Source organism: Mobula hypostoma, chromosome 4 (assembly GCF_963921235.1).
Source record: "Mobula hypostoma chromosome 4, sMobHyp1.1, whole genome shotgun sequence".
Classification (NCBI taxonomy): Eukaryota; Metazoa; Chordata; class Chondrichthyes; order Myliobatiformes; family Myliobatidae; genus Mobula; species Mobula hypostoma.
The window spans coordinates 77,107,816-77,122,982 of record NC_086100.1 but is presented as its reverse complement, the minus strand read 5'-3'; the positions used below and the strand labels follow the sequence as shown (position 1 = coordinate 77,122,982).

The 15,167-nt window shown below is 41.7% G+C and overlaps 1 protein-coding gene across 2 annotated transcripts in view; it reads right to left on the bottom strand.

Moving 5' to 3' along the window:
• The window catches only part of LOC134345414 (ephrin type-A receptor 3-like), a 380,595-nt gene extending 367,158 nt beyond the window's left edge, over window positions 1-13,437 (bottom strand). For both annotated transcript variants that reach the window (XM_063046042.1, XM_063046043.1), the window contains exon 1: window positions 12,935-13,437. In XM_063046042.1, the coding sequence (XP_062902112.1) occupies window positions 12,935-13,016 (82 nt within the window). In that variant the 5' untranslated portion in view covers window positions 13,017-13,437. The remainder of the gene's footprint in view (window positions 1-12,934) is intronic.
• Window positions 13,438-15,167: the final 1,730 nt, after the last annotated feature.

Sequence of the window (15,167 nt, the reverse complement as noted above, 5' to 3'; positions counted from 1 at the left end):
ATTCCAATTGCCTTTTGTTTGAATATCTCCTATTTTCTGTGTATCATCTTACCAATTTTTTTTTTACTTTTTTCAATTTAACGCAGATTGCCTTTCTCTCTCATTTTAACTTTATTGAACAGCTACCAGCTTTAGCTTTAGTGAATTAAGAATGGAAAGAAAGGAAGAACCAGATGTGAAAACATTGCAAAACAGTTGAATTAAAAATTGAATAAATGAATCTTTTAAAGCTATTTTGTTTAGATTTCCAGAAGCCTTTTGTTTTACCTTTAATGTATTTTGCCTGCTGCTTTACATCAGGGGAAACATTCCTCACAGCCCATATCCAAAAGAAATTTAGATTTCCCATTAATCCCAATGTTCTGCAGTTTCTTCTAAACCTCCCGTCAGATAAACATATGGAGCTCCAGGACATTAATTTAACATTTTATTCTACATTATTCAAACTCCATATGGCCCATTGCATAATCATTCCTCCATGATCCAAATGACAAAACAACCAAATATAAGCCCAGGGCATTGTGCACCACACTGAACAGGCTTTACATGTAGAAAAGCCTTTCCTTCAAATGCGCTTGGAGGTTGGCAGACTGGTAGTTGATGACAAAATGGAGACAGCAAAATTAGCAAAGTGGTAAGAAGGTGTGAGGTTTACTACTGAGGGCAAAGAGCAAATTGGGGTAATACTCCACGAATATATTACTGCCAAATTTCGATGGGCAGAGTGAATGCCCCTTTAGTCAGGCAGCCTCCTGTTCAGTGATGATGAACCCCAGTTCTTTAGGAGTCACTCATACTCCGCATCAGCCATTAACGAAACTTCCAGCAGAGTATCCAAGCACTTCCTGCATATTATCAGAAGCTACTACAGACCCAGGACCTTTCATATAATAATCCAGTAAACATAGAGGTGTAACAATCATAAACACAAGAAAGTTTGCAGATGCTGAAAATCCAAAGCAACACACACAAAATGCCGGAGGAGCTCAGCAGCGTCAGGCAGCACTTGAACAAGGGTCTCGGCCCAAAACATCGACTGTTTATCCATTTGAGCTCCTCCAGCATTTTGTGTGTGTTGCTTGACATACAGAGGGCTACAGAAGATAGTTAGGAGTGCATTGAGTGTCCAGTTTTCCACTGAAGTTAAAACATGCAATATAGAAAATGCAGTGATCTACCAGCCAATCTCCATGCACAAACTTTTGGGTTTTATGGTATGAAACACAAGACCTCCACTACCACAGACACAAGAACATTTTAGTAAACTGCTTTATCATTACTATATTTACCACAGTAAAGTAAAAAAACTTGTTTGCATGCTGTCCATACAGATCAATATATTACACGTGGGCATTGAGGTAGCACATGGTAAAACAATGCAGAATATAGAGTGTCACAGTACAGAGAAAGTGCAGTGCAGGTAAACAAAATGGAGCAAGATAATAATGATGTAGATTGTGAGGTCAAGAGACCATTTTACTGCATCCAATAGTCTGGAACAGTAGGACAGAAGACGTCCATGACCCTGGTGATATGTGCTTTTAGGCTTTGGTATCCTCTGCCCGATCTGCGAGGGAAAAGAGGGAATATTCAAGGTGGGGGGGATTTTTGATGACAGTCACTGTTCCAGACATCCCACCCTGCAAAAACTCATTTCAGGGAGGTAGCACCATCAATTTGCAGGAGACTTCCAGGAGAGGTGGGATGTCTGCAATAGAGTAGCTCCTTAGCAGCCGGCCAGCTAGTTTAAATAATGTTAGCTATGTTAATGAACGAATGACACCTGTTAAACTCACCTCAACACATCTTTTACAATCTTAACCCACCATGGGCAATAGAAAAGTCACTGTTGCAAACAGTGCAGCGAGCAACACTGTCACTATTTTGACCCCTATTAGGCAGGGGTACACTTTAGTGTAGTCTGGGGTGACGTACGTTTTATATTTTTTTTGGAGCACTCTGCCATGGCACGCTCTCGCTCGTGCTCTCTCTCTCTCTCGTGGTCGCTCGCGCGCTCTCAAGCTCTCTCGCTTGCTTTCTCTCTCGCTCCCTCACGTTCTTGCTTGCTCGCTCTCTCGTGGTCGCTCTCGCGCTCTCTCTTGCTCTTCTCTCGCTCTTCTCTCGCTCGCTCTCAAAAAAATTGATTTCCGTGATGTTGTATATAATTTGCGGGCATCAGGGAACCACTATTAATATGCGGGAGACTCCCGGAAGTTCTGGGAGAGGTGGGATGTCTGCTGTTCCAATGTAGAAACATGATGGTCAGTTTCAAAATGGCACACTCTCACAAACAACAATGTGTAAGTAATCAGTAATCTGCTTAGCAATGTTGTTTAAAGGATAAGCTCAGGCAGCAGCTCCCACTCTGCAGTAAGGCCTCTGTCAATCAGAGTCAACCATGGACATTGCATCTGAGCTGTTTAGATACGCAAGCCCGGGAATACAATATAGAGAGCAAGCTGTTGCCCATGTAGCAAGCTCCCCCACTCCAGACACCTGATGAACACATAGGAATAGCAGAGACTGAATGCCGTGCATTCAGGGATCATTAATGGATTTTCTGGAGGCAAATTATTTAAGGCCTTATTCAGAGTATCCCCTCTGATAACACAGCATTGCTTGGAAATGCAATTAAGCATCAACTTAGATTTCACCATCAAAGCACCAAGCTGGAATTTGACCTTATAGTTTTCTCACTCAGAATCAAACGTGACAACTAAAGCTGATCCTTCAAATGTAGGGACCAGTTGTTCATCTTAAACTCTATTCTTTTGCATCCCCTCTCAAATTGCTCATTCTAGGTAAATATATTAGAAGATTACCAAGGCTCAAACAGGCATCATTGAATGTCTAGCTAAGCATTTAATCAGCCCTCTCCACCCACTATGTGTGTGTGTGACCTCTCAAAGTTAGAACACCTGTCCCAAATTAAAAAGCTCCCAATAACTCAAAAAGGGAAACAATGAAGACCAAACCCACTTCACGCCCTGCAAAGAAAATGCCATTTCAGTTCTATTATAAACATATTCATAAATACGTTTGAAAACTTATGGGTCAAAATGCAGGTCAAATTCATTTAGAAAACTACACCTGTTATTCAGTCCAAAGCATAGAATTTCCATTTTCCACAGCAGGATGCCCTTTACAGGCACAAAGTCATCCAATTAGAGATAATTACTGTTGGATTAATATTTTCTATAGTGTTCATTGGGGAATGAATTGAAACTGCCTGAACTCATTTCATTTGTAATCTGTAAAGCTGCAGTTAGCAGCTGAGAAAAGAATTCAATCAATCTGAGTTCCACTCAAACTCAGTCAGTCCCAAGAAACGAAAAGATATTTCCTAACCTACTGTTGCATAGCTGCCAATATCTAATTAATAAAGTTCTGATGTTTATGTTCAATGTGAACAGAGGAACATAAATGAATTCTATTATGTACTGTATATGGATTGGACTGTTTTCTGCAGGCTCACCACTGTGGGTTTAAATCCCATTGCAATATTAAAAAACATCTAATCTGATGCTTGACTGTGTATGCAAGAAGTTTGTATGGTCAGAGATTCCAGATTGAATATTGCATTAAACCACTGAAGTGGACTTTAAAGCAAAATACAGAAAAGATTAGAAATCTGAAATAAGTAAAAAGATCCCTGATTGAATGATTATTAATCCAGCACATTTTCTTGTCTTCATTCTCTCTCTCTTCCCTGGTCACTGTTGTTCAACTGAAGCTATCTGATTAGTTGACAGGGGTTCTGTTGTTACAGATCTGACTCCTAACAACTGCCAGTGCCTTCGGGATAGGGAGAATGCTGACTCTTGCCTGAAATACCCTTTTAAAATCAACATCCTGCCTCCCGGTTGAGGTATTTCCTTGGGTGGCGGGGTGAAAAAAGAATAAATGCTCACTTCCAGCTAATCTGTTCCAGGAAGGAGACAAGAGACTGCAGATGCTCAGCACCAATGACAGGAAATGGACAATCGACATCTTGGCAAGACCTTTAGACTGATGAAGGGCCTCAACCCGAAATGTTGACTGTCCATTTTCCTTCACTGATGCTGCCTGATCTCACAGCTCCTCCAGCATCTTGCTTGTTGCTCGTTATGTTTTATCCTCAGGAATTTTCTGCAAGATCCGAAATTGAAATCTTCACTGACTTCATTTTCTACTCCTTATAAAACACCTCTACAATCACTCCAGATTTATTTATTGAGATACAGTGCAGAATAGGCCCTTCTGGCCCTTCGAGACATGCCGCCCAGCCACACCCGATTTAATCCCAGCCTAATCATAGGACTATTTACAATGACCAATTAACCTACCAACCAGTAGGTCTTTGGTCTGTGGGATGAAACTGGAACACCCAGAAGAAACCCATGCGGCCACGGGTTATAGGCAGCAATGGGAATTGAACCTGGGTCACTGGTACTGTAAAGTCTACTGTGCTGTGGATCATTGGTACTGTAATGCTACTGCGCTGTGGAACAGTCCAGAATGAATGCTTGGATCTTTCTGATCCACATCACTGAACAGACTCACCGATCTACCCCAGAATGCTTTCTCCATTTTTAGCTCAACAACACACTCTTAACGCAGCTGCTAAATGAAGCCTTATGCCCGTGTTTTTTTTGTATTAACCTTGGCATTCATTGTTCCTTTTTTTTTGTCTGTCACAGCCTCGGCGACCACTATTTTTTTTTCCAATTGCTTGTCTTGGAGGAAAGATTATGTGAGTGGTCCCCCACGTCCTTCTCATAGCGCAGTTATTTTTGTTTTTTTTTTTTTTACAAGGCCGAGTTACAAGCTCGACACTCAACCCGGCATGGATGGAAAGCATGCCTGGGAGTAGCCCGACTGGATTTGAACTTGGGAACCTTCGCCCTGGAGTCCGGCACTGATGTCACTGCGCCACCAGCTGGCCTAACTATTGTTCCCAACTATTCCAAAATTCCAGCTCTATCAAACTGCTGTGAGTGATCACTGAGCAAAGAAGAAAGTAACACCACTGAATGACACTGAAGTAATCTTCTGGGTGGCGTGAGGAAGTATGAATGTTTGATCCGTACCTGGCCAAGAAAACCTACACTGGCAGTACTGATGGTTCTAGTCCCACTCTGAACACATCCGTTGGCACTGGCCCAAGCAACTCAGTACTTCTTTCAATACTTTGATTCAATCCTTTATTCAGTCTTTAAAAGGTGAACAGAAAACACATTACAGCAAAAGTTGTGGTTTTTATCAAATACAGTATTTCTATTCATGAGGGAGCCACTTTAAAAAAATAGTATACATCAGAATTTAGAGCACTTCTAATATTGAGTGACAGACTGTTGGACATGGGCTGATTTCTACTACCTGGCACAATATATGTCAACCACAGCCTGATTTTTTTTTAAAAATGCATTTGATATGACCATTATATTTTCTCTGTCTGACAGAGCAAAGTGTGTTTCTGGACCATTCCAGATAATGAATGCGTTTCAGTTTTACAGACATCCATAATTCATTTTTGTGTGCAAGTCAGAAAGTACACAAAAATCATTCAATATGATGACCACACCTCCACAGCTTTGTAATGAATAGCAACAGAATCACACAAGAGGGATAAGAAAGATCATGATTGAAAAAAGAGAGATAGAGATAGAGATAGAGATAGAGATAGAGATAGAGATAGAGATAGAGATAGAGATAGAGATAGAGATAGAGATAGAGATAGAGATAGAGATAGAGATAGAGATAGAGATAGAGATAGAGATAGAGATAGAGATAGAGATAGAGATAGAGATAGAGATAGAGATAGAGATAGAGATAGAGATAGAGATAGTTCTACATACATAGGCATGAACTATGTAAAGACATCAGACTTTTGAATTTTAATAATGCTATCAGATCTCGTTCTTATGTGGTGGCTTCCTAAGTTGAGTATTTTAAAATAGGAATTGTGTGCAACTGAAAGAACCTGATCTGCATTTTATACTGAAGACCAATAATTAATCACAAACCTCACCCCATTAGATGCTGGATAACAATTTTCCTACTTGTTCATTGGGGAATTGTCCCATGTTATGTAAGCCATGTGAGCCACTCTGACCTCTCTCATCACCCAGGCATTTTCGCCAACAGAACTGCCGCTCACCGAATAGTTTTTTAATTTTGTTTTTCGCACCTTTTCTGTAAACATTAGAGACTTTTGCATGAAAATCCCAGGAGAACAGCAGTTTAAGAGATACCCAAACCATACCATCTGGCCCCAGAATCATTCTAAAGTCAAAGACACTTAGATGACATTTCTTCCCTATTCTGATGCTTAGTCTGAGCAACAAGTGAGTCTCTTGACCATGTCTGTGTCAGATGATTCGCTGATCAGATATTTGCATTAAGATATATAGGTCTACCTAATCAAGTGGCCACTAAGTGTCCATCAGGAAAGGCATAAAATTCCTGAAACATAGGTCATTTTGTGAAGTAAGGAGCAAAATAGAGAAAAATAAAAGCCTCCCAATATCCTTCTGAGCAGAGGCTTTACCCGAGCGTCGAACTGGGACATACAGTCCTCATCTCCCAAATGCAGTTTGCCAAAAAGAATCATCATACAAGCAGGCTAGTTACAAGCAGTTGGTGCTAAAGTGGAGGAATAAAGCTGATGCAGAATATTTTGTTTCTCATCAGTACTGAACATGGCAGGACAATCGTCCAGCCCTTAGAGCCGCTGCCCCACGGCACCAAAGACTCAGGTTCAACCTTGACCTTTGTCTGTGTGGAGTTTGCACATTCTCAGAGACTGTGTGGGTTTCCTCCAGGTGCTCCAGTTTCATTCTACATCCCAAAGAAGTGGGCTGGTACGTTAATTAGCTGCTGTAAATTACCCTTAGTGTGAAGGTGAGTAGAAGGATCTGGAGGAAATTGATGAGCAAGTGGGAAGAATAAAATAGGGGTTGATTTAGAATGAGTGTAAGTGGAATCTAAGTGGATCGAAGGAACGTTTCCATGTGACTGCTCAGACTCCACAGCTGGCATTAATGTATAATATGATAATGTTCACAGGGCCTGGAACATGAATGCATCGTGAAGCACCTTCAATAACTCCAAAAGACTGAAGTAGGGTAAATACTGAAAGGCTTTTATTCGCAGTACAATACGACCTCCATGCTGAGTGTCTGTCCCTGGACTGAGGGGGAGGGGCAAGGCGAAATCACCTTTATTCAGGAATCTGTGGGGGGAGCCACAGGGGCAGTCAGCAGAGGGGCGTGTCCAGACAGGTAACCCAGTTACAACATATATATGGTTTACCACACATCGCAAATCCAGGACTATGGTCATCCCCTGGAGAATGTAACACTGAGTCGACAGCGCAACAAGTAAGGCAGAGTACAGCAAGACTCACTGTGAATGTACAGTCTATTGACAACCAGTAATAATATCTGAGGTGTGAGAGGGGGTGATAAAGTTGCTGAATTACTGGTGGTCAATGTAAGCTTCACCTGTGAAGTTATAGATTCAAAGAATTACACAGCATGAAAACAGGTCCTTCAGCCCAACTCCTCCATGCTGACGAAATACATTCCTGAGCTAGTCCCATGGGCCTTTATTTGGCCCATATCTCTCTAAACATTGCTTATGCACGAACATATCTAAGCATCTTTTAAATATTGTCTAATCCCTTTGGTCCCCATTAAATCTTTCCCCTATCATTTTTAAACCCATATCCTCCAGCTTTAGATTCCCAAGCCATGGGAAAAAAACTATTACCATCCACCTTATCTGTGTCACTTATGCTTTCATAAGCCACTGGAAGGTCACCCTTCAGCTTGCTTCACTCCAGGGAAAACCGTAATACTTCGAAGGAATCAATGTACTTGTGTAACAGGGCAGCGAATGTAACCACATAAATGTTGTCCTTAGCAGCAGCTGCCCTTCCTCATCTTTTAATGCAGTCATGACTAAGTTCGAGATGTACAAAGAGCTGCTGATCACTGAACAGTGAAGTGTGCAATAGTCGTTATGTATCCAATGACTGGACTTCACGAACAGCAGTATTTCTCTTCAGCTCTTTGCTGAACAAGAGTCCATCACTTCCACCTGTGCTGAGCTGAATAGAAATAATAGTTACCAGCCCCAAGAAAAAAGGCAATGTATTTTTCCAATGAACATGACAAAGGGCTGCAGTACCTGTGCCTCCATTGTGTGGAATCACAGCACAAAGTCATTCCTCAACACCTGGTGACCATTATTATATGTTTATTTTATTTCCATTCCTCTTCCTTCTTCTTTCCAATTTCCCCCACCCAATCAAACTTTTTTCAGGTTTTATGCAAGCAAAGATCTACAGCATAGCAACAACTTGGAAGGCTCATGGGCCAACTGAATTCCCATGGAATCTGGAGCAAACTGTGCAGGCAGGACAAAGCTAACAACTTTACATTTACTCACTGCTCTTTCTCCACCTTCAGTCATTTCTCACACTCTCCTTCCAACCTTGTACGAACATGCAAAATTCAGTGTTTTCTCTTGTTTGAATTCAAACTTCTATCAATGATGATCTGCAGGGAACAACGGTCCTTTACTTGAGGATATTTCCCACCCCCCACCCCCCCAACACAGTTTCAGCTGAGAGGTTGTACCACTGACAAATCATGCTGTGTGCTCCAGAAACATCTACCTCCCTGCCCCTTCGATTAAAGTCTACAGATAACGGCAAGTGGGAACACTGAGGCCAGGCAGAGCAGTAGCTTACATTCAGCTAAATTAAAGGCAACTGCAGGAAGATAAACTCAGATGGCACAAAAATGCAGAAGGGAGTGTTGTTGTTCCAGACACCCAGGTTCAATCCTGGGTAGTCTGTGTGGTCACACGTATTTCCCCAGTTGCCTCCCATATGGTGATAAGTTAGCAAATTACCCCTCAGTGGAGGCAAGTGATAAATGAGTCACAGGGGAGTTGATGGCCATAAGTGCGAGAATAGATTGTGGGAGGAAAGGTAAGTAAAGAGTGAAAATTGGATAGCTATGCAAGGAAAATAATCGTGTTTGAATGGCTTCCTGTGTCATAATGTGCAAGGTTTTTCTTTAGCCATGGGACCCAATAACAAAACATGGAAAGAATATCATTAGTAAAGACCAGCCATCAGCACACAAGGCCAGTTCTTTAATTCATTAGTGTAACAGAACCATTAAGAAATGTTCATAGTTATCCATTTGAACAATAGATGCTGATACTGCACTTGAAGTCTATGAACCAGTTCTCATTGGAGGATCAGAGGTGGAGAAGGTTAGCAACATTTAAATTCCTGGGCGTTACTACTTCAGAAGAACTGTTCTAGACCCACTGTGCAAGTGCAATTGCAAAGCAAGCACGGCAGCATCTCTACTTCCTTGTGCTTGCAGAGATTGGGCGTGATGTCTAAAACTCAGACGAGCTTCATTAGATGTTTACTGGAGAGTGTATTGACTGGCTGCATCACTGACTGGTATGGGAACACCAATACCTTTGAGTGGAAAATCCTACAAAAGGTAGTGGATTCAGCCCAGTATATCACAGGTAAAGCCCTCCCAACTGTTGAGTATATCTACGAGAAACGCTGTCATAGGAAAACAGTATCCATCATCAGAGATCCCTACCACCCAGGTCATGTTCTCTTCTCACTGCTGCCATCAGGTAGCTGGTACGAAAGTTTCAAGACTCGCACCACCAGGTTCAAAGACAGTTACTACTCTACCATCAGGCTCTTGAACAAAAGGGGATAACCACATTCACTTGCCCACCCATTGAGATGTTCCAACAACCTATGACCTCACCTTCAAGCACTCTTTATCTCATGTTTTCATTATTTGTTGCTATTTATTTATATTTGCATAGTTTTCATCATCTTTTGCATTCTGCTTGATCTTTCATTGATCCTGTTATAATTACTATTCTATAGATTTGCTGAGTATGCCCACACAAAAATGAATCTCAGCGTTGTATATGGGTCACATATGTACTTTGATAATAAAATTTACTCTGAACTTTGAAGTCCAAGCTGACATTCCAGCTCAATAGGATACAAGTGTTATTTCTTGGCTGAAATATTTATCAGCCAATTTTAAACATCAATCTCTCACGTGGACAATTTTGGAAAACAAGGAGTCTTTTCTGATGACCCAACCAATATTTATCCTAACAACATTACTAAAGCAAACCACCTGCTGGAGGAACTCCATGGATCAACAGAGCCTGTGGATGGGAAGGGGGAGTGGGCAGGGACTGTCGATGTTTTGGGTCAAACCCTGCACAGCCCCTGATGAAGTCAACATTGACAATCCCTTTCCTCCGTCACACAGATGCTGCTCAACCGAGTGAGTTTCTCCAGCTAGTCATTTGTTCTTTCAGATCCCAGCACTGGCAATCTCTTGTGTCTTCGCTAAAACAATCCGCTCCCCATCATATTGCCATTCATGGAACCTTGCTGCATGAACACAGTGACAGGTGTGCAACCAGAATTGCACTTCAGTGGGCAGTGAACGATACTACACTAAATTATTTTTTGTAACATTGCTTTAGTTTTCCTACAAATGTTGTAGTCTCTTCATTCCAAATGGCTGAGTACTGAATGTGATAATGAACTGGATGCACAAAGGTACTAGCAACATCCACAAAATGCTGGAGGAACTCAACAGGCCAGGCAGCAGCTATGGAAAAACTTACAGTCGACGTATTTTTTTTCCATAGCAACCCAAAACGTCAACTGTACTTAAGTGTACTGATATGGTAAGCAGCACAGACTGTTTCAGTTTACTGATCCCTGCTGACCTCTTCTCAGCTGTGAAGCTCCAAAGTAACATCAATCCTGCAGAAATCAGGAGGGGAAAAAAAGACCCACAATTTCCATTTGGGAACACCATGGATTCACCCCATACACAAGACAAACAAAAGCACAAAGTGGTACTGTGATCCTCCCACTTTCACTGTCTGTTGCTGTTTGCTAAACTCTCAAAAGGGCAGGGCATTCGGAAGTGATGCTGGGATATCATTTGTGAATCTAAGGGCCAACGAATGTCTGTGTCCCAATATAGAAATGAGTCAAAACCTGCTGAAATCAACCATAACCTGGTTCTCATTCTTTGGATTAACTGACCCAAAATGAAGTTTTGTCCTTAAAATATTCGATAATAAATGAGACAGTGTGAATTCAGAGTGTGCCTGACTGAGCTGGAAGTGACCTCCTCCTCAATCACATCTTTCACGGAGTGCACAACCCAGGCATTGGACCCTTCACAAGCTCTGTCCTTTCTTCAAGTGGCTGAAGCTGTAGAGTAGTACTAGTCTCGTAAAATGATGCATCCCCAATACGTCAGCCGACACAGAAAAAGTTGATTTGCTGGAAACTAACAGTTCCCAAGTATCATTCACTGTGAACGATAACAGTTCACAGTGAATAATGAACATTCACTGTTCATCATAACATTCCAGCAAGAATGTACAGAGAACTTTCTCACATCACTGTCCTTTTCTTATCACCCTAAAATTCAGAGCAGAGCAGCAACTGGTATTATTCAAGAACCAAGTACAATCAGCAAATTATGAGGAAGAAACCTCTGGCTAGATATCTTATTACATTCACCATATAATGAGATTATGGATACTATAATTGACTTTAGCATCAGTAGTTGGAGCTTGTTAATTGGAGCAGCAAGGAGAGAAGAATTAGTTAGGCTTCAAACTTACAAGTGCTCTCTGGTGACCCCTGTTGGAATGTAGGTGCAAGATAGGATTGCATTTCACTTGACCTACCAGCCAGGAAGCTGAACAATAGCCGAGTGATAGGGCAGACAGCTATTCTCTGGAGCATAATCTCCACAAGTGTTATCATCTTTAGATGGAAATGGAAAAAGCAAAAGTGAGTAAAGGAGAAAGGTGACTCTTTTCAAAAGTGGCATCAGAGATATATCTGTTCTCTTTTTCTCAGTAAAATTAATGGGGGCCGTAGTCTTATAGACACTACCTAACTGATAGAACTGGCCTTTATCAGTCCTCAGACTGCACCATCAATAAACCAGCTTTCTCAAAAATACTTGGTATTAAAAAAGTTTGCAGCCAGAGAAAACATTAAAATATGTTATATAAATTAAAAGTACTATTGCTTTTAAATGGAGAAAAATAATCAAAAACCTTAACAACTTGCTAATTAAGGCTGCAAAATTAATTCCCAGCCAGCTGCGGGAAAGGGCGAGGGAGAAAGACCGCCACCTTGTGTCTGCCCATCATTTGTGCGGCCTCGCCGGCCGAGAAGAGAGACAAGAACACACAGACGGGATGGTTGCCCCGCCAGCCAAGTGAGTGCAGCCTGCCAGGTACAAATTGTCTAACATCCATCCCTCTAATCTTATGAAACACTTCTAATCTTACAAACAACTGTCACCGAACAAATCACAAATAACGTAGCAAGAAAAAGCAAACTGACCTAAATCTCCCAGTGATGTAAATTTAAATGCATTGTCGCCGCAAACACAATGCTAATCGTTAACAAGATCCCCAGTGATGCTATTAAGTGGTATCCATGGCCAGGGAACTGTGTAGGTAAATATTATTTAATTATGTCTCCGCTCGAGCGAAATGACCCAAAGGCATCGCTCGCTGCCTTCTTACCCCATCTCCATAGTTATTTCTACCAGTTTCTCCCAAACTTTCAGTTCTACCAACCAATTACTAGGACTGCAGGTTCGCCTATTGCTTTTCAAAGAAACGAGAATAAAAACTGCTTAAAGCAACATGAGGACACTGACGTTTCACAGTCCAGTTTTCAACCCGCTAATTCCTCGCGAAATATTTAACGTGTAAAATTTCCTCGAATAATTATGGGTTAGGTTTATGTTGCAACTTATTATAAAGAACAGCAAATCCCATGCCATTAACTTTTCCTCTCCCCTCAAAGGTCACCTGAAGTACAACTTACCTTCGTTAGCTGGGTAATTCCGGGCGGCATTGCTGGTGAGAATGAAGTGGAGTAAAGGGTAAATCCATCGGTGGAGAGCCATCTTAGACCGCCAGAGCCTGCATCCCTTCTTTAAAGTTATTGAACGCTTAATAGAAAGAGAGAGAGAGAGAGATGGAAGCCGAGGAACTGCGGAAGGAGGCACCAGCGACGTCTCGGCTGTCAATCACACGCCAACAAACAGAGCTGCCTCTCGACAACCACCTTAAAGGGACAACACCCCCTTGCCCCCAGCAGTGGTACAAGACTTATGGCAACGTTACATGATGTCTAGATATCAGAACCGCAGTATACATATAAGGGGAAGCTAGATAGGTATACGGGTGTCGTGAAACTGAGTTGAAATGTAAGGATTACATGGGGCATAACGCGTAGTCAGAGTGCATGGTTTAGTACTGTGATGAACATTTGATGCAATCATTGTTTTCGGGTTGGTAATCTTGTAAATTATTTAATAAATAGCTCTGCATACCTAACCTTCATGTGCATTCCTTATCGGTCCCTGAATTCTGTGCGGGTGACAATCAAACATGCGTCGTTCACTATTCCCCCCATCCTAATGACTAATGCAAGATAACATCTTAGCATTTTAAATCATTTTACAAATTGATAGGCTGTGCTGTGAGATTATTTTTGAACACTGGAAAATACCAAATACCCTGCATTATACTTAGTGCCTTTCCTAGAGTATCAGAAAATAGTTAAAGAGAAAGAGCATGCGAACTGAATCTCAGCATCTGATTTTGTTTTGAAATGAACAGTGTTCCTTTAAGGAAATTCTCGCAGTGCGTGTGTGAGCATCTCCATCTGAACTGATCTGCGACTATGCTTGTAGCTTTCCCGTGAGTTAGTCTAATAACAACAGTACTGTACTCGACACTTAAAGACACATCCACTCTTCGTACTGTGTCTGTCTAGAAAATCAATCAACATCACAATTTACAGCAAAACACGTAAAAGAGCTGTTGTCGTGTACTTCTGTAACGTCCATTTTATAGTACCCTTTCATGAAACGTATTAGGGATAAATACTGGACGAGGGATTGATAGCAACCCGCAACTCTTCTTCGGTACTAACATCTCTTGTATTTTTTAAGGCACTTTGCACAATATGAAACCCCAAAGACAGTTATAAGGACAGTTAATCCTACAATGGAGATTTGGGGAAAAATCGGTGCTCCCGTAACACTGCAATACAATACACTTGCGTCTCCGAGTGCGACTTGGATTCACAATCTACACGCCTCCGGAGGCGAGAGCCACAGCTGACGAAAAGTATCGGTAAAATAAACTGACATTCTTAATCCTATCAAAATCGGGTTTGTAATGACTTGCTGTCAAGTTGAAGAAAGGTAGATGACTTCAGTTTTAGTTTTAAATGCACACTGGATTTGGGAATTGCCATGTGTTTGCTTGCAACTACAAAAAGCGCTAAATTAAAGATCCCTGAAGCAAGTTCCCTGGGGATGCAGTATTTTCTCGGAGATATGTGTGATGTGTATACCTGGCAAGTCGCCAGTTATCTGGGCTAGATTTGGGGAGACGGCGGGGGCGATAATCTGACACATTGTACTTTGTCTTGATCCAAAACTACAACCTCCGTTGCATTTGAAGGGACTTCTTTTTATTCCAGGAATAGAACACCCCTAATTCCAAAACTTAAGTTTTTTTATTCACAGAACCGCTGCAAACCCGATTGTGTCCAACGCCATCTTCTCTATTAAGGAATGCGTTGAGCGATATCTGAGTCTCGACCGACAAGAAAATAAACAGAATATAGTCTTCACCAATAAATGTGTCGCGATAAAGGGGGATGGATTTGGAGCATCGGGGATTTACGGTGTGTTTTGTAATTGGTGCAGATTGATACTTGTCACTGCAACACGTGCTCCAGGCTTTGCCAGTTGAGTGAAGGGAGAGTACAGACGCAAGTGAGCGGAGGGAAGGGTTGGAGGGATGGGGGAGGTGTGGAACTGTGCGGCGGGGGGGATAGTGCACTGGCTCAGTGCATTGCCAAGTTATATAGGGCAGATCCTACGCGGAGGGAGGTTGGTGGGTGGATAAGCGGGAGGATGAGAGTGAAGTAACACAATTATGACTCGACAAAGCTTGACACATTGCAGTAATTTTAGAACTGAGTCTCAGCGAAGTAATTTCTGTGACAATGCATTGCAGTAACATCCCTGTTGCTCCTT